The 19,613-nt window shown below is 46.5% G+C and overlaps 1 protein-coding gene across 1 annotated transcript in view; it reads left to right on the plus strand.

Annotated features, from left to right (window-relative positions):
- Emilin2 (elastin microfibril interfacer 2) overlaps positions 1-19,613 on the plus strand; it is a 58,097-nt gene that overhangs the window by 27,126 nt on the left and 11,358 nt on the right. The window contains exons 3-4 of the mRNA XM_034483622.2: positions 3,654-3,829; positions 7,340-9,226. Of these exons, the coding sequence (XP_034339513.1) occupies positions 3,654-3,829; positions 7,340-9,226 (2,063 nt within the window). The remainder of the gene's footprint in view (positions 1-3,653; positions 3,830-7,339; positions 9,227-19,613) is intronic.

The raw sequence follows: 19,613 nt of genomic DNA on the forward strand, positions 1-19,613 counted from the left end.
CCCAAGGCTGGTGTCTACCTGGACTGAAGAAGAGGCTCAAGCGTGGGTCTGCTGTGCAGGAAGGTCAGATACTTCCTCGAACAGGATCTAGGGCTTTGTGGAATATCTCCAGGCAGGATGCTGCTTTGAACTGAGGGAAACTGCCAGAGAGTGGCTGGCTGTTATTGCATGATGGGAGTGTGTGTGTGTGTGTGTGTGTGTGTGTGTGTGTGTGTTACAGAAGAGCCCAGAAGTTTCCATTCCAACCACTTGAGAATGAACTTGGGCAACTCATCTTACCCGCAAGTCTCTGTTTTCTTGCTTGTGACAAGCGGGCAAAGATACACAATAGAGCAAGTATGATTGTCTTTTAATGTTTAAAATTATGGTTATGTGTGTGAACATGTGAATGTGCATGTGTGTGTATGTATACGTGTGTGTGAGTGAGCATGTATGACAGTGTATGCGTCTGAATGTGTGTGTGTGAGAATGTGTGTTTGAAAGTGTACATGTGTATGTGTGTGAGAATGTGTGTATGACAGTATGATTATAAATGTCTGTGTATGCATGTATGTGTGTGAGAGTGTCTGGTATGTGTGAATGTGTGGTGTGTGTCTGTATGGAATGTGTGCATGTGTGAGTGTGTATGTGTGAGTGAATCTGAGTGTGCATGTGTGTGGTATCTGTGAGTGTGTGTGTGTGAGTGCAAGTGTGTGTGAGTGTGGTGTGTTTTAGTGTATATGTCAGTGTGAGTATGTTTGAGTGTATGTCTGAATATGTATGTGTGTGTATGTGTTCGTGTGTGTATGTGTTAGTGTGTGAGAGGATAAATGTATATATGTGCATTCATGTGTGTGTGCCCGTGCATGTGTGTGTGTGTGTATACATGTGGGTATCTGGGGAAGAATTGCCTCTTGTCTTCCACCATGTGGATCCCTGAGGTAAAACAAAAGTCAACCTCAGTGGCAAGCGCCTTTACTCACTGGCCTGACCAATGACACTCTGAAGAGTCTTCCCACTCTGAGCTCTTTATCCCCCACGATCACCCTTGCTCTCCCCTCCACTCACTAGGGTCCCTCTTTGGCTCATCTCAGGAGCATCTCTGAGTTCATACTCTTGACCCACCCTAGGCCCATTCAGAAGCTCCTCTGAGGTGCAGGTTCTGACACTGCAGTGGAGAACTGCTGCCCTAGGCACAGCTAAGCGGGGGCTTTCCAGGAATTCTGCAGGGGAAAGCCTTCATGGAGGGCTCAGGGTTGTACTTTTGACCACCGGGCAAGATTGTTCCCTGAAGGAAATCCTGATTTTCCCAGGAACATAAACTCTGAGTGCACAGCTCCCAAGCTGGAACTTGGCCTGGAGCTGCCGGATTGACTGAACCCCACAACCCCACAAGACATGACTGTGTTCGTTTCGAGCCCCACTTGAGAGGCACACAGCAATCCCAAGGAAGCGACATAAAGCCCATTGCTCTCTGGAAATTGGCTCACAGAGAAGTCCAGCTGCTGGCCTAGTGTGGAAAGAGAGAAAGTGAGAGGATCAAGCGGAGATGGCTCCAGGCCAGAAGCTGGAAGTTGGGTTGAGTGTAGGAAGGCTGTCCTTTGTGGTTGGGCTTTTGTCTATGCTGTGAGCAGAGGTCTGGCTGAACCCCTTGTCTCTGGCCCTCATGCGTGCCTGAACTGCTGCTGGATTATTAATGTCCCAGGGCCAAACACAGGATTTTCATAGCTCCCTGGAAAGGTTTTCTGGTGTCAAGAAAACACATACTTTTAATTTATTTATTTATTTATTTATTTATTTATTTATATTTATCAAAGCAAATCACAGGTCCGTGCTAGTCAAAGGGAGCTCTACCACTGAGCTATACTGCCACTCCTGCCACATGAGCCCATAAGCAGAGCTTCAGAGCCTCTCTGCTAGTCAGTCAGCTTTCACGGAAGAAAGCTTTCCTTTGACTCAGGTTTTAAAGGTCGGTGTTAGTACTTGGCTGACTGTTGCTTTGGGGCCTGAGGTGAGGCAGAAGATCATGATGGAGCATGTGAAGGGCTAAGGTTTTAATGTCCCCTTCAAGGGCACACTCCCAATGACCTAACTCCCCCCCATCCCCACTAGGTCCTGTCTCCTCAATGTTCTACCACAGGCTGGCGATCCAACCTTAGCCACACGGGTCTTGGGGATATTCACCTAAGCTGTAGCAGCTTCCAGATTTCTACCCTTGGAAGTATGGGTCAAGACTCCTTTATAAGGAGGCATGAGTGCCCCTCCAGTGCCCCACAGGGGAAAAGGCACAGAGGTGACTATGGGGGGTTATGTCAAGCAGGGCTTCAGGGATGTTTCCTGAAAACACAAAGCAAAACAGTTTCCCGAGTTGCACCGGGAAACTATCCCTAAAGAGATGTGAAATGCAGAATGGAAATTGCTGGTGAAGTAAAAAAAATCATTTCAAAGTCTGGTTGGTGCCTGCATTGAACAGATGTTGTGGGGATGGACTGTTCCCCTGGATGTAAGATACGGAAAAACCAGATCGGATGGCACCCAGGAGGCTGAGGCAGGAGGATTGAAAGTTGGAGGGCACTTCGGGCTACATAGTAAGACCCTGCCCAAAACAAACAAACTACCCACCGAACCAAAATAAAACAGTAAAGAGCAGGGAGCGACGCAGCTTACCGAATTCAGTGTTTGATGGAAACAACTTAGAGGTGGAAGGATTTATTTTGACTGATGGTTTTGGAGGTGCAGTCCATGGATGCATGGATCCACGCTCTTGAACGGAACACGGATCCCTGTATTAGCAGGGAGAGCATATGATACGGGATGGTTGGGTGTAACAGTACATGATTAATGCTACTCTAATCGCCCTGGTGGCTGCTACGTGTTCCTTCCTACCCATCCCAAGGTTCTGGGTTCCCAAATGAAAGACAAGCTTGCGCATGCACATGCACGCACGCACGCACGCACGCAGCCACGCACCCACGCACGCATGCACGCACGCACGCACCCAGCCTTAGATTTTAATATGTCTTAAACAACTCAATGGCTGGACCGCTCTAAAACCTCCACGTGGCTAATACCTCTCCTCTGATATTCCTGAGTTATTACTAAAATCTATATTTCATCTTTGCTAACCTAGACCCAGTTGAGGGGTGGGTGGCCCGGGGCTGCTCTTCCCTGGCGCTTACATTTATGATTGTCTCTCTGTCCTGCTTCTCCCTGCATGGCAGTTCTGAGTCCCCTTCCTCCCTCAGTCCCCTTGCCTAAGAATCCTGAAGTCCTGCCTTTGTCTCCCTCTCTGACAACTTTATTTACCAGTTAGAACCAACTGTGGACAGGGGCCCTCAGTGTCTTACATGCAGATAATTATGTTAATTATCTGCATGTATAATTAACATAATACAAGCGTTAGAGCAAATCCACAACAGTTGGGCAGGAAGCTGGGTGTGTGTAGAAAGAAGGAGGCAGTGATAATATGCTTCCAAGAGCCTGCCTTCTCTAGCTGGGCCCCACCTAAGGCCTTTAGAAACCCCCACAATAGTGCTACCATTTAGGGACAAAGTATTTATAGCAGAGCCTGTGAAGGACATTTTACATTGTAACAAGGGCCAGCACGGGAGGATTGGAGAACCTCTCAATAACTAATGGTCACTAAAGTGAGACCCTGTTTTCTCTGTCTTCAGGTATCGGGTAAACTTCAGACCTAGATTTGTTACTAGGTATAAGATAGTGACACAGTTGGAATGGAGGTGCTGTCCTGGCTTTAGAGGAGCCGACTGCCAAGAAGGTCCCAAAGACCCCATGAAGACTCCCCGGCCTCCACCAGCTCGACCAAGAAACAACCTGAAGAAAGCCACAGGTAATGTCTTGTTGGTACCCTGCTGTGCGTGGTCACATTTGATGTTCCTGATGTTGATACAAATGGCAGGGTTTATAATGGACGGCCAAGCAAATACTCATGTGGAGGGAATATTATTTGCAGGGGCAGGAGTGGTTGGGTGACACGTATTTCCTTGCAAGTAAATTGTCTCATTAGGGCCACTTGTAGGTTAGCCAGGAGTCATGGTGCACATTTGGGAGGCAGAGGCAGGAGGATCACAGAGACTCTGATGCCAGCCTGGGCTACATTGTGAGATCTTGTCTCAATAAATGAATAAATCAATGAATGGATAAAGTAAATAAATAGACTTGTTCCCTGTCTGTTGGGATGAGCTGTGCAAAGCTGAGCCCAAGTCAGAGCCCCCACATGCTGCTCACTTTTCTCTTAACCACAGATGGACAGGGTGAGCTTCTCTGGGTAAAACTTCTTTTCTTAGTATTCTGCCCTTGAATCATTTTTATTTCCCCTCTTCTTAATTTCAACGAAATGCAGACCAACTTACTCTGCAAAATGAACTGTTTTGGTTCTTATTTTCCCACGCGGTGCTTCAAGTTTTGAAACTATTAATGAGTCGAAATATTTATGTAAAGTATATTGCTAAATAAATTTTTATTACCAAAGCAATGCATATACATTAGTGAATGTTTGTAAAGCACAGGAAAAAACATATTATATATATACTTTAAAATAGTAAAATTTCAGATACTGGATGTGGGGATGTGTTTAGGACATATAACGCAATGGTTTGATATAGCATATACTGTGGAGTGATGTCATCAGTTAGTCAATCTCCAGCCCAGAAAGAAAAATAAAAAGTACTTCAGATCCCTGGAATGTGTTCATGTTAACAGCCAAAGGGGGTGCCTTTGGTCAGCATCTCCCCATTTCCCCCAACTCCAGTCCCTAGAACCCACCATTCCTGTGGCTATGAGTTTGACTCCTTAGATCTCATGCACAATTAAGATCTTATGTATCTTTCTTTGCTAGGATTATAGTATTTTACACAATGCCCTCCAGGTTTATCTCCTTATCTCAAGTGGGTAGTCGCTCTCTCTCTCTGTCTCTGTCTCCCTCAAGTGTGTGTGTGTGTGTGTGTGTGTGTGTGTGTGTGTGTGTGTGTGATATTTGCAGGTCCCTACAGAGCCCAGAAGAGGGCATTTGGTTGGTCCCTTGGTTGTGAATTACTGTGAGCTGGGAACTGAACTCGGGTCTTCTCTGGAAGAGCAGCAACTGTTCTTAGCCTTTAAGCCATCTCTTTAGCCCCTTATCCATAGATGAATACCAATACTGTGGTAGGTAAATTCGAAGCCTACTGTGGTGTTTTATGTCATTAATGTCAGCAGACAGGAGGCAGAGACACAGACTGTGAGTTCAAGAACCCTGTCTCAAACATGCCTGTCCTACAAATATTTATTGATGTTTATTGATCTTCCTTATTTGGCAAGTTGGATATTTGGAATAAGTATAAGAGGAGGAAGACACAGCTACTGGTCCATCCAAGATAAGCATTGGGAAGTCATGGCAGGACATCGTGACAGACAGGTACTCTGTAGGAGATGTGAAGTAGTTTATATATGTAGCTTCACAGACCAGTCAGTGTAATGAGGAGTAGTGGGAAGGACATGAATGGCCCTTTTCATCTTCCGCCTCAGAGGTAATTTACCATGAACACTTTTTGTTTTTCTTCCTGGGTTGGGGATTGAACCCAGGGCCTTGTTCATGGTAGGCAGATGCTCTACCCTTGAGCCATGTCTTCAGCTCATTTGAGTACTAGCTGAGTCTAGAACTTGGCCTCATATCTGTTGTCTTTTCATTATGGACAGTGAAGATATAACTCCCTTTGTCCACTCCACAACAGTGTTCCCAGTTTTTATGCATGATGGACATTTGCTGTATACAGTGTAGTAGCTATGCAGCACTTACGGACAAGCCTGTAGTGCACTGTGAACGCCTTAGAGTTGATAACTGTATATGCTTTTCCTTTGATTGTTTTTTTTTAATGCTTTTATTCCTATTTCAATCCAAACTTGTCTCTGGTTATCTTTATGGCCTGGCACACACATTGTATGTGATTGTGACCGTGTTGCTTGCCTTTTTCCTTCTGTTGCATCTCCCTCTGGTTGCCAGGCTTGCCACGGGAGCCTCACCCAGAGTTCCTCCCTCCATTCCACTGCCATTCAGGGTGTGGCAGCTTTGTTCCTTACTCTTTATTCAGTTGCTTTACTCTGTGTCTTCTTTCTTTTCTTTCTTGTTTAATTTAGTGTTTTCTCTCTGTTGATGTAATTCCATTTCATGACTCACTACTGTGACTATTAGTCTGTCTTTTGGATCGTTTCCCTGAGTTCTTTTTCTCAAAATAAGATTATTAGAAATCAAATGTTTGTATGCTTCTATCTCTTTTTCACCCACACCCCCACCTCTTCTTGCACTGGGATTGAACATAGGATTTTAGACACGTCCTTTGCAGTTAGTATCTGCCGTCTTCATAACAAGGCCAAACAAGATTCTTGGCATAATAAGGTTGTTAAGCAAAGCAAAGAACATTTCTGAAGGTATTTTGAGGACAACCTCAAGTATGGATGTCATTGCTCAGAAGTTTGATCTCTCTAAAGTGCTTTGTGACATTTTTATAGCCAGCAGTTAGTGGGGCATCTACAGTTCACTGGGATTGATGTGTTCCCATGATACAGTAGATGATATGATATGATTTGATATGTGACATGATGAAATGTGATATGTGATGTGATATGTGACATGATATGATATATGACATGATATAATGTGATGTGATACGATGTGATATATGATATGTGATGTGATATGTGACAGACGTGATATGCTGTGGATATGATATGTGATGTGATATAATATGTGATATGACATGGTGTGATATGATGTGATATGATGTGATGTGACATGATGTGATATATAACATGCTTCTATCTCTTTTTCACCCCTACCCCTACCTCTTCTATAATATCATATATCGTGATATATGATATTATATGACATGACATGATATGTGATGCAATATGTGATATGATGTGATATGATATGATGTAATGTGATATGATATTGATATGACGTGATGTATGACATGATATATGGTGTGATAAGACATATGATGTGTTATGATATGACATGATACAATGTGATATGACATGATGTGATATGATGTGATAAGATGCTGTCAGGTTAAAGGACATCACTGATTATTGTGTCACGTGCACACTCTGAACAACCCAGGCAAGGGCGCCCATCTTTGTAGAGGAGGGCAGTGTAGCTTACAGAAATTAGTTAACTTGTGTACAAACAGTAAATAGAAGAGCCAGAACAGCACAGAGGTCTGCTTGACCCCAAACCCATTCTCTCCCATAGAACTTCTTGCAGTGGGGCTGTCATGGAAGGCTTCAGTATCTTCTGCAGGCACCTCGTAGAAACTGGCTTAAGGCAGAAACGGTCATTCGTGTCCAATTCTTTTTCTTTCAGACACTGATCCAAGCGGAGTCTCAGAGCCTAAGAAAACTTTGTCACCAACAGATGCAGCACAACCAGGTCAGGTTGCAGATCCAAAGCAAGGCCCTCCGGAACTCCAGCAAACCAAAGTCCAGGTGCTGGAGGAGAAGGTTGTCCGACTCACAAGGATGGTGCTGGATCTCCAGTCCTCCGTGGCAGGCCTGAAGGAGAACCTCAGACACACCGTTCAAGATGACGGTCACCTTCACCCACAGCCGACCCCTGACAGCCCCCTCGTGGGAGACACAGAGCCTAGCCAGCTTCCTGGAATCCTTAACAGCAAGGAATCTGGCATGAAGGACATCAAGTCTGAGCTGGCTGAGGTCAAAGACACATTAAAGACCAAGAGCGACAAACTGGAAGAACTGGATGGGAAGGTGAAGGGCTATGAAGGGCAGCTCAAGCAGCTGCAGGAGGCTGCTCAGGGCCCAACAGTCACCATGACAACCAATGAGCTGTACCAGGCCTACGTGGATAGCAAGATAGATGCCCTAAGAGAGGAGCTCATGGAAGGCATGGACCGGAAGCTGGCTGACCTGAAGAACACGTGCGAGTATAAGCTGGTGGGGCTCCAGCAGCAGTGTGACGACTACGGCAGCAGCTACCTCGGGGTAATAGAGCTGATTGGGGAGAAGGAGGCGAGCCTGAAAAAGGACATCGCTGACCTCCGAGCCCAGCTGCAGGTTCCCACAGCCCAACCTAGCTGCTGCAACAGTCGAAAGAACAGTGATTTCGGCCCACAGATCAAGGCACTAGACCAGAAAATTGAGAGAGTCGCCGAGGCCACCAGGATGCTGAATGGACGGCTGGACAATGAGTTCGACCGCCTCTCCGTTCCAGAGCCAGACACAGACTTTGATGCCAGATGGACGGAGCTCGACGCGAGGATCAACGTGACAGAGAAGAATGCGGAAGAGCATTGCTTTTACATCGAGGAGACCCTGCGGGGGGCCATCAACGGTGAAGTGGATGACTTGAGGAAACTTCTCAATCAGAAAATCCACTCCCTGGAAGACCGTCTGGGCATCGTTCTGCAAGCAGCCAACACCTCAGATGTGGAGCTGACACCTGTGGGCCCAGCCTTGCCAGGGCAGCCAGGGGCAGAGAATGGGCAGGTCCTAGAGGAGTTGAGCCGTCTGAAGGACAAAGTTCAAGTGGTTGAGGACATCTGCCTGCAGAGCTTGCCCCATGGGGTAGACGGAGCCGTGCCTAGTGGAGAGGACCTCACTCATGTCAGCCTGGGCCTTTTGGAATCCCTCAATGATACAATGCACAGGCAGTTCCAAGAAATGAGTCACAGCATCCAGAAACTCCAGGAGGATTTCAGTACCCTCCATTCTCAGCTAAATCACTCGGAATGTGCGGGGACTTGCTTGCAGAATGGAGTGAGCGACAGCCGAGCAGGTGACAGTGCGGAAGCAAGTGGGTTTACAAAGACAGGGGAGCAAGAGAGGTCAATGGGGACTGTCCCGGTTCCTGGGGCCCCCATGGCTCCATGCTGTGGCCAGCTGGAGGAGCGATGGCAGAGGCTGCAGAACCAAGTGTTGGCTGAGCTAGACATTTGTAAGGAGAGTGCTCACGGGGTTCAGAGTGGGGTGTCTGCGGTTGAGGGCAGGGTGTCCCAGCTGGAGCAGACGTGTAGCAGGCTGGATGCCATCTCAGGCAGTCTGCAGAGGATCAAGGAGGGACTCGGCAAGCATGTGGGCAGCCTGTGGAACTGTATCCGGCAGATGAATGGGACACTCAAATCACACTCCAGAGACATTTCTGGCCTCAAGAATTCTGTGCAGCAATTCTACAACCATGTTTTCCAGATTTCTACGGACTTGCAAGATCTGGTCAAGTTTCAGCCATCAGCAAGTAAGTGAACTGATTGACAGCACCATTCTGTTGTATACATTTGCAGCATGCAGCAGAGTTGTGGTTTTAGATGGTTTTGGAATTAACTAAACTATATCAGTGCTTCCACAAGTATGATTCATAGATCAGTGACAGCTTGTGAATCGGGAGCAACAGCCAACAATGAGGACATAGACCAGGTTGTGGATGGAGCTTAGTTGGTAGACTGCTTGCCTAACATGCAGGAGGCTCGAGTTCAGTTCCCAGCACCAGCTCAAGGGAGGTGTGACTCATGCTTAGAACTTGGGAGGTGAAGGCAGAAGATTAGAAGTTCAGTGCTTCAAGGCCAACGTAGGTTACTTGAGATCCTGTCTCAAAAGAAATGCATGTGCACACACATGCATGCATGCATGCACATGTATACACTCATAAGCACACACGCACACATACATGTGCATATACGTGTGCACACACATGCATATGCACATATATACATGTGCACACATGTGTGCACATGCACACACATGCGCAGATGTACATACACTTACCTGCACACACATGCACACACTCAGGCACATTCACATGTACATACATACATACATACATGTGCACACACTCATGTGCACACACTTGCACACATGCAGGCACATGCTTACACATGTCCATATACATGTGCACACACACATGTACACATGTGTGCACACACATAATGTGCATACATACATGCAGGTACATGCATACATACACATAAGGAACTTCTAAGACGACAGGACTTCATGGCAGCATCCAAGCACATGACCTGTGCCTTATAAAAGTTTGCAACACATTTAAAATAGAAAAGGAAATATAATTCACCACAGATGGCTAGCAAGGAATTGATCTATGCTACGTGTTGGGGGATGGGTGATGATCAGAGTTTGGGACAGAGACTTGGGGCAGTGTGTGACACCCGTGCCTGTGCTGGGAGACTCCCTTCCATGCTAACTCATGGGACTGTGTGGCAAGTCGACCTTTCGTGTGCTGGGAGAACCCCCTCCACACTAACCCACTTCCCTTCCAGTGTCACATTTTGATTGTGTTGTTATGGCCTTTGTCACAATCATTTTCATTTCCTAAAATCCAGTTTGGCCATGGCACATAGGGTGACACTATAGTATGTGCATAGATACAGACAGGGCAGCAGCCAAAAGCAGGTCGGGGGCAGTAACTGTTGACAGTGCTATAGAGCTGAGATGGAGGAAGCTCGGCCATAGTGCTAAAAGCAGTGCTTACTGCAGCACAGACACCCAGCAAGCGTTTGTTGAGTGACTGAGTGATAGATTTTATACATTAGTTTTACTTTAAGACAAACACATAATCATTGAAGGACAAGCATACTTTCCTCTGATCTCTGCCTTTCCACAGCCTCAGTCGCAGGTCAGCCCTTTCTAATTAGTCCAGAGGGGAGGTTGTCCTAGTCAGGTTGTTATGATGAAACACCACGACCAAAGCAACCTGGGGAGGAAAGGGTTGATTTGGCTTACACTTCCATATCATCATTCATCACTGAAGGGGATCAGGACAGGAACTCAGGACAGGAAGCCAAACAGGGCAGGAACCTCAAAGCAGGAGCTGATGCAGAGGCCATGGAGGGGTGCTGCTTACTGGCTTGCTCTTCATGGCTTTCTCAGCCTGCTTTCTTAAGAACACAGGACTACCAGCCCAAGGATGGCCCCATCCAATGGTCTGGGCCCTCCCCCGTAACTAATTTTAAAAGTGGTTATAGGCCTGCTGACAGCCCAATCTTATGGAAGCATTCTCTCCCTTTTTATTAAACATAGATTCTTTGCTTACATAGTATAATCTGAATACGTTTTCCCTTCCTCCTACTTCTCCCAGCTCCCCCCACCCCCATCCAGATCCACTCCTTTTCTGTCTCTCATTAGAAAATACCAGGCTTCTAAGAGATAACATCAAACGCATAACAAAATAAAATAAGATAAAATAAAAACCATCATATCAAAGTTGAACAAGGCAAACCGACAGAAAAATGAAAGAGGCCAAGAGAAGGCATGAGAATCAAGAGACACACTCATTCACACATTCAGAATTCCCTAAAAGCAGTAAACTGAGAAGTATGGTTTGTATGCAGAGGACCGGGTGCAGACCTGTGTAGACCCCATGGTGGCTGCTTCGGTCTCTGAGTTCCTATGAGCTCTGCTCTGTTGTTTTAGAGATCCTGGTGCCCTCCATCCCTTCTGCCTTTCCTCCTTCTCCTGCTTCCTCTTCTTTTGGGTTCTCTGACCTGGGATTTGATGGACCTACCACTGCCCAGGTGGGTTATTTGATTTTTGGATATCCAGTTTCTTGAGTTCTTTATATATTTTTAATACTAGCCCTCTATTGGATGTAGAGTTGGTAAAAATCTATTTCCATTCTGTAGGCTGCTGCTTAGTCCAAATGGCAGTGTCCCTTACCTTGCAAAAGCTTTTCAGTCTCACGAGGTCCTATTTATTAATCATTGATCTTTGTGCCTGTGCTAATGGTGTTATGTTCAGAAAGTCATATCCTGTGCCAATGGGTTCAAGGCTCCTCCCCACTTTCTCTTCTCTCTGGTCCAGTGTACCTGGTTTTATGCTGAAGTCTTTGATCCATTTGGAATGGAGTTCTGTGTAGGCTCTGTGATTGCTGCTTTAGTCTCTGAGTTCATATGAGCTTTGCGCAGTTGCTTTAGAGGACTTTGTTCTTCTGTTGTCCTCCGGGGTGATGGGAATGTGTGTAGTTGTAAATATTAAAAAAATCTCGGCCTGGGGCTTCTTCCCTACCTTAGACCGTTTCTGTTCTCAGATAAAAGACACACACAGCCTTTATATTCTTACTATGCCTTATGCTGGGTAACTGCCTACCCTCCATGTTGTTAGAATCTATCTTCCTATCTATAACCCAGGTTATTACTTAAGTATGTTTTATCTGGGCTGCTCTTAGCTCCAATTGGCCAGCCCACATGGCCACATTTTTATAGCTCAGCTAACCCATGGCGACTCTCCTTTCTCTTCCCCTGCATATTCTTCTATTTCATGGTGGCTTTTCCTCCCATCTTCCCTCCTCATGGTCTTCTCTCTCCAAGCTGTGAAACCACAACCCCACCTATGTCCCTTCTGCCCAGCTATTGGTTGTTGGCATCTTTATTCACCAATCAGAATTAACTTGGGGGCAGGATCCCAGAGTCTACATGCAGAGTCCAGGTCTTGGGGCCCCACACTTAGCATCACAATAGGTAGTAAAAGAGAAAACCTCAACAGGTACGGCATCCAGTTTGAACAGCAGCATTTGCTGAAGATGTGATCTCCTTTTACAATGTGTATTTCTGGCCTCTATCAAAAATAAGGTGTTCATAGGTGTGTGGGTTTATGTCTGGGTCTCCAGTTCTGTTGATCAACGTGCCTGTTTTTGTGCCAATATCATACTCTTTATTTCTATAGCTTTGTAGAGTAACAGGAGACCATGAGTGGTGTGGTACATCCAGCAGTTCTTTTTATTGCTTAGGATTGCCTTAGCAATCCTGGGTGGTTTGCATTTCCTGTGAAGTTGAGAAAGGTCTGTGAAGAATTGTGTTGGAATTTTGATGGGAATTGCATTGACACTGTAGATTGCTTTTGGCAAAATGGCCATTTTTACTATGTTAATCCTGCCAATCCATGACATCTTTCCATCTTCTGAGATCTTCTTCTATTTCTTTCCTCAAAGTCTTGAAGGTTTTTTTTTTTTTTTTTTTTTTTTTTTTTTTTTTTATCATACAGGTCTTTCACTTGCTTGGTTAGAGTTACCCCAAGATATTTCATATTATTTGAGGCTATTGTGACAGGTGTTGTTTCTCTGAGTTCTCAGTCTGTTTGTCATTTGTATATAGGAGGGCTAGAGATTTTAGTGAGTTAGTCTTGTATCTAGCCACTTTGCTGAAAGTGTTTATCAGCTGTAGGAGTTCTCTGGTGGGATGTTTGGTGTCACTTGTGCACTATCAGATCCTCTGCAAATAAAGATATTTTGACTTCTTCCTTTCCAATTTGCATCCCCTTGATCTCCTCCGTGTTGCTCTTCTTAAGCCTGTTGTTCAGTTAAGAATTCAAGATCTGTATTGAGTAGACATGGAAAGAATGGGCAGCCTTGTCCTGTTCCTGATTGTGGTGGAACTGCTTTGAGTTTCTCTCTGTTTAAGTTGATGTTGGCTGGGGGCTTGCTGTAAACTGCCAAGGCATTTTCTTAATTGAGATCCTCTCCTCCCAGATAACTTTAGCTTGTGTGAAGTTGACATAAAATTAGCCAGAACAGAGGTCATGTTTATAAAACACCTTCTGTGTACCAGCGTGGTCCAAGCCCTTTAGGGCCACTCGCTCATAAGCCCACACCCACCCCACATGGGTGGCAGAGTTTTCAAGAGGGAAATAGGTTCCGAGTTCCAGAGCTGGTAGGTAGATCTGGGGTGGGAAGTGGACCTGGGGTGGGAGGGGGCAGCCTGCCGAAGGTCATTGTGTTGCCACACTGGCATTCAGCATTTTGTGTCTCCCAGAGTTGAATGCAGACCTCCATGAGCAAGTGTGGAGTACCAACTGTGTGCTGAGAAAACCATTTCCCAATCTCCTCTCTCCTGACTCTCTCTTCTCTTATCCTTCCCTGCAGGCCTATCATCTTTCCTACCAGGGTGACACAGGGCTGGTGCTACACAGCTGAGCCCTCCTGACTAGGCCTTCACTGGGGAGCAGCTATGGGGAGGGAGGGCCATGTCCAGGTCCTGACACCTCATGAGGTGTGGGGAGAGTTCATGGTAGTCGGGTAGACGTGCTCTGGACTTTGTCCTAGAGCACCGGTGCTCATTTTGTAGATAAAGTGTCACCGGGGCCAAGCATGGCTGTGAACTGGCCACCGTCACCAGGCTTAGCTATCTGTGGCACACAGCCCCCCACCTCAGATCTCGAAGCCCCTGTATCTCTGGAATGTAGAATTAAGGTCATGAGTCCCGTGTGCTCACAGGGTAATTGTCCCTTGTGGTCAAAACGCTGTCTGGACTGTGTTTTACAATAACAGATGCAGCCAGATCTTTCCAGTTAATTGGCGGTGCTGGACAGCGTGGGAATGTCTGTCCATTCTGAGGCTCTCCCATGCAGAGTTAGAGACGGGTAGCTCTGGAGACAAAGTGGTTTCCATGGACCATCCTTCAGATTGGGGTCATGCTGTGAATGCAGACCATGTGGGCTGAGGAGAACTTGTGATGGAGAGGAGTCAAAAATAAGTGCGTGGTGTCCTCTGGCCTCCAGAGCCCCCAGGCCCAGGAGACCTGGAATCTGGAATGGCCTTGCAGCTAAGATTGGAGTCACATGTCAACCAGTTAAAAGAGCAGAGTATTTGCTGAGCACCAGCTGCTTGCGAGGTTCTGTAAGGGGCTGCAGAGATCACAGGTGCCATCCCTCCTCAGAAAGCATCCTCAGATCTGTGGGGGGAGTGTCTTTACTCAATGAAGGAGCCGGCATTTAAGTCCAGTGGGCTTATGGACTCACACGCTCTCTGTGCACCTGTGTAGATGGAAGCTTAGTATGTACCAAATATGAATAAAATAACGGAAACTGAGGAGTGAGTGGAAGTCAAAGGCGGGAAGAGAAGGCATTCGGGGGAAGACTTTGGTGTGAAAGGGTGTTGCATTTTGCTGCATAATCTCCTACCCCAATCTCTGAGGTGGTTATTTCCCACAAGTCCCGGGTCAGGAGCTTGCACAGGGGTAGCTAGGCTCGGCTGCTCTTCCATTTACCCAGTCTGAGTCAGTTACTCTCTTAGCTGTGTTTTGTGTTTGGAGGAAGGTTCAGGTTCATGAAGGCCACAGACCTGGAGTCTTGGTGACCCTCCATGTCACCAATCTCCCTGTGTGTCCTTGTGAGCTTCTTCACATCCCCCTACTCTCAAGTAGTCGGGCTTACAGAGGTAAAGCAAAGTGGTGGTCTCGACAAGTGGGGACTAGAGTTAGCTTGGAATCACCTCTGCTGTATTCATTCTGTTGGTCACAGCAAACTAGCCTTTGAAGGGTCACACGGCTGTCATATTGGGAGGCAGGGAGGTCTAATGGTGAGTCCCTCCTCCCACAGTTAGAACCAGCCCAGAGGAGGGGATGAGAACCGTGCTTAAGGCACAGCCTGACTGCAGGTCAAGAATATAAACTCAGGTTCCTATTGTCTGCTCCCAGATCTGCTCTTGCGAGGTCCATAGGTGGGCTCAGTTACCTAGCTGGCCTCAATAGATCTGCCTTTCCTGTATCCTACTAAGACATGTGTTCTTGCCTGGGGCTTAAGAAGGATTCATATGCAAAAAAATATGTTCATATATACATATACACATACATAATATATACATATATAGACACATATATTCATATATAAACTCATTATATATGTATATATTCATATATATACATACGTGTGTGTATATATATACATATGTATATATATATATGAATCTCCTGAGACTCTGATAGGTATACAGTTTCTGAATGATGAACAACTAATTATAATAATAATTGCTATTCTTACTCAGACAGGACTCAATCTTCAGATTCCCCTGCCCCCTCAGTCCTGGGATTGCAGGTAACCACTCTGGTGTTTCATTGCTTTTGCCTGCAGCTCTCCTGACTCCTTATATTTTCTTGTATTCATTCATTCATTCATTCATTCATTCATTCATTTATTCATAAATTCATTCATGTTTCCTTCACTCAGCCCCTTACCTAGATCTCAGTCTGGCCTTGAACTCATGGTAACTGTCCTACCTCAACCTCCTGAGAGAATAGTGTGTCTGAAGGCTCTGGGACAGGATTGGATTTGTTCCCTTGCAAAACTAAGGTTGGCCAAGTGTTTCAGTGAGGCAGAAATTGAGAGGCTTCGTGGGAAAAGAGGCTCAGAATCTGGTTGTGCCACACTTTGGAACTATGATAAGGGATTTGGATTTGAAGCACTATGAGAAACAACTGGGAGACGGTGGCTCTCCCAGCCTTGACGTTCCAGTCATCTGTGTTGAAACTCTGAACATCTCCCTACCTCCTTTCTCTGTCTTTGTGTTGGAAATAGCAGCCATAGAGGTGCTTTGTGAGTAGTAGGGAGATAGCAGTTGATCAGGGAACAGCCCTCCCCAGCCCGTTTTAATTCACTCTCAACTCGATGGGTGTGGAATCTGCTCCTGCCTGAGCTTGTCTCCCCTTTCCATCCTACAGTGTGCCCCTCTCCAAACCCCTGCTATTACCAGGAGGAGAGCAGAGGCCTGGGATGGGCCAGTCCCTTCTAGGGAGAACTGCAGAGAGTTGCAGGGTGATGTCACCCCTTCCTCCTTTCCTTCATTTCTACATTAGGGGCCAAATGGAGAATGTAGAGCCTACAAGTCTCCTGCCAGAGCCGGCAACATCACATCTTGATGCCTTTCTTGACTGCAAGGATGTTCCTTATGAATACACTGGGGGTTTTCCAAGCTCCTTGTTCTCTGTGCACCAAGACCTTCCACGGTTGGGACCTTCTGTAACCTCGTGTTTTCCCACCTAGCCCCTATGTTCACAAAACAGCGACTCTGAGACTTCTTATATATGAGTAGATGCTTAGGCCAATAGCTTTGGCTCTGTTCCCTGACTAGCTCATATCTCAATAATCCAGTTTATTCTATTCTAGGAGTGCCACATGGCTGGTTACTGTCTCCTCAGTTTCACACATCTGTCTTTTCCTCAGAGTTCAGGGCAAATCTCTGGTGCCTGACTGTTTTCCAGAATGCCCTCTCTGTGCTGGTTGTCCTACCTTCAAATCCTGCCGCAGATCACTGGCCATAGGCATTTTTTATTGAGAGGCGAAGCTTTCATACATGGCCCAAAAGGTTCCCTCTATAATCTTCTGGTCGGGTGTAGTCCTGGGTCACCATGATCCTGGTTTTTATTTTCCCACGTGGTGGTCGTTGTTGGTCCTTTAAGTCAATTTAACACATCTTTGCCTTCTTTTTCCTGTCATTCACTCCATCTTCCTCAAGCTGTATCTACTCACCCACATGCCCTTGAGCAGAAGCATGGTGCCCAATGTGAACCCTCCCAGATAAGCACAGAGGGTATAATCTGCCTTCCTGCCAGGGCCCCTGGTCTGTAGTACAAATGTCAACAGAGACTACTTTTGCAGGATCAATCTTATGTCTGAGGATGAGCTGACGCTGAGTCTCTCAGGAACCACCACTTCCCCTGTAACTTGTGAGAGGGGAGGTGTTGGAGTTGAGAAAGAGAGATGTTGCTGTGGTTGGGGAAGTCTCTTGTCATACTTCCAAGAAGGGACAGTCCTGCCTTGATACAACCACAGACAGCCTTTCGACATCCTGTGATGAGAAGGCGTGGCTGTGGCTCCTGGTCTTGTCCCGGGAACCCCTCCTCTTGGAGTTCTGTTATACCACAGACCTAATAGGGCTCCTATTTTTTATCAAGTGCCCTATGGTAAGCTGTAACAGTGAAAAAGCACAGACTGGTGGAGCCATAAAGCCTGGCTGGGGCTGGTGCCTGCCAACTGCATCTCGACGGCTTTGGCCGTGAGCTTGAAATCCACTCAGTTTGAGGGCAGCTTGGGTCCAAGGTACAGTGAAGGACTATCAGATTTCTGTGAACTCACAAAACCCACAAATGGATGTGCATGTCAGGCAGTCTGCTCTTTCCTGGGGCATCTGGTTTTTGTTATACCCTAGTTGCTGCAAGTAGCAGCTTTTATTTATCCAAATTTTGAATTTTGTGTCTGGAGAGATGGCTCAGCAATTAAGAGCAGCAAGCACTCTTAGAGAGGATGGAGTTCAGCTTGTAGGACCAACACACACATACACACGCATGTACACATGCACACACACACACATGCACACACACATATACACACACAGGCACATACATACATACACACACACAGGCACACACACATATACACAGGCACATACACACATACATACACACACGCACACACATAGGCACACACAGGCACACACAGGCACACACATACACACACATGCACACACACATACACACACATGCACACACACATACACACACAGGCACACACACATACACACACACAGGCATGCACACACACACAGGCACACACATACACACATACACACATACACACACAGGCACACATACACACACAGGCACGCGCACACACACAGACACACACACATAGGCACACACATACACACACACACACACTTTAAACAGTAATAATGTTAAAACAAAATTCTGAATTTGAACAGAGCCTTCCATGTGGTCACATGTGTGAACCCTATGTAACCTCGAAGACATGGATCACCCAGAAGATTTATTCAGCAGAGGTGAGGTGAGACCTGGGAATTGGTTGTTAAAATAAAAAGCCATTTCCAGGATCGGTCCTTGAAATGGAAGGAAATCCAGTCATTAAGTAGCAGGGCAGGTAGAGCCACACAGAGCAAGAGGTGCCCAGAATGGGGTGGGACAGATAAAACTATCAACTTTGACACCATTGTACTAACACAAGGTCGGCGATGCGAGTGAGCCCACGTACAGGCTCCGTTGTGTTACAGCTTTTCACGAGCTGCCACAGGGCGCTCAGTGAGCACTGTACCACAGAGCCTCGTTTACAGCCAATGCCAGCCTTTGATGTGTCTCCCCTCACAGCTTATTCATACAAACATTAGGATTAACTATGAATTTATCTTTTATCAACTGCAAGTGAGGCTGGTCTCACCCCCTTTCTTCTCACCCTCTCCCTGCCACCGAGGGATCGAGTTCTGTGGCACAAAGGGCTTCAGTACTGATGTCACCACAGATAGTAACGCATGTGATGCAGCTGTACGGAGATTCCTGTTTTCACTGGTTTGGACCAAGCAGAAATTAGATCCTTGTACAGGTTTTGCCTTCCGTCCTATTCTGTGGGTTTCACTGTCTTCGCATCTGACTCCCCTTGACTGGTGTGGCCACAGGATCTCTATTCTTGAAGAAGGTCCCTGTGGTGTCCTCTGTCAGTGGTATGGTCAGGGCAGGGCCTTCCTTCCGCTGGGTGCATTTCCCCTTCCACACTGTCAAGGGAACGGTTCAGATCGCGTGATTGCCTGTGGGATCTGAGGGGCCTTTCACGTGCTCACCAGTTGCTACTTCATGGCTAGGCCTCCTGTCTTGTGGGAACCTCTTCACCCTCCTGCAGGGAGGGTTGGTAACTGGCCCGAGTGCGTTGGAGCCCGTGTTTTGAGTGGCCAAGTGACTGCTTCTCTCTCTGCAGGCCGTAGTGGTAAAGGCTGTCCTCCTAGGCCTGTATCGCTTGGGGGACGTCCCATGTTTGCCACTTGGCATTCTGTAGAGTCAGTTTGATGGATTTCTTTTGTAGTGGGTAGTTTTGGCTCCACCACTTTAAGTCACAGT

The sequence above is a fragment of the Arvicanthis niloticus genome, chromosome 21 (genome assembly GCF_011762505.2).
Source record: "Arvicanthis niloticus isolate mArvNil1 chromosome 21, mArvNil1.pat.X, whole genome shotgun sequence".
NCBI lineage: Eukaryota > Metazoa > Chordata > Mammalia > Rodentia > Muridae > Arvicanthis > Arvicanthis niloticus.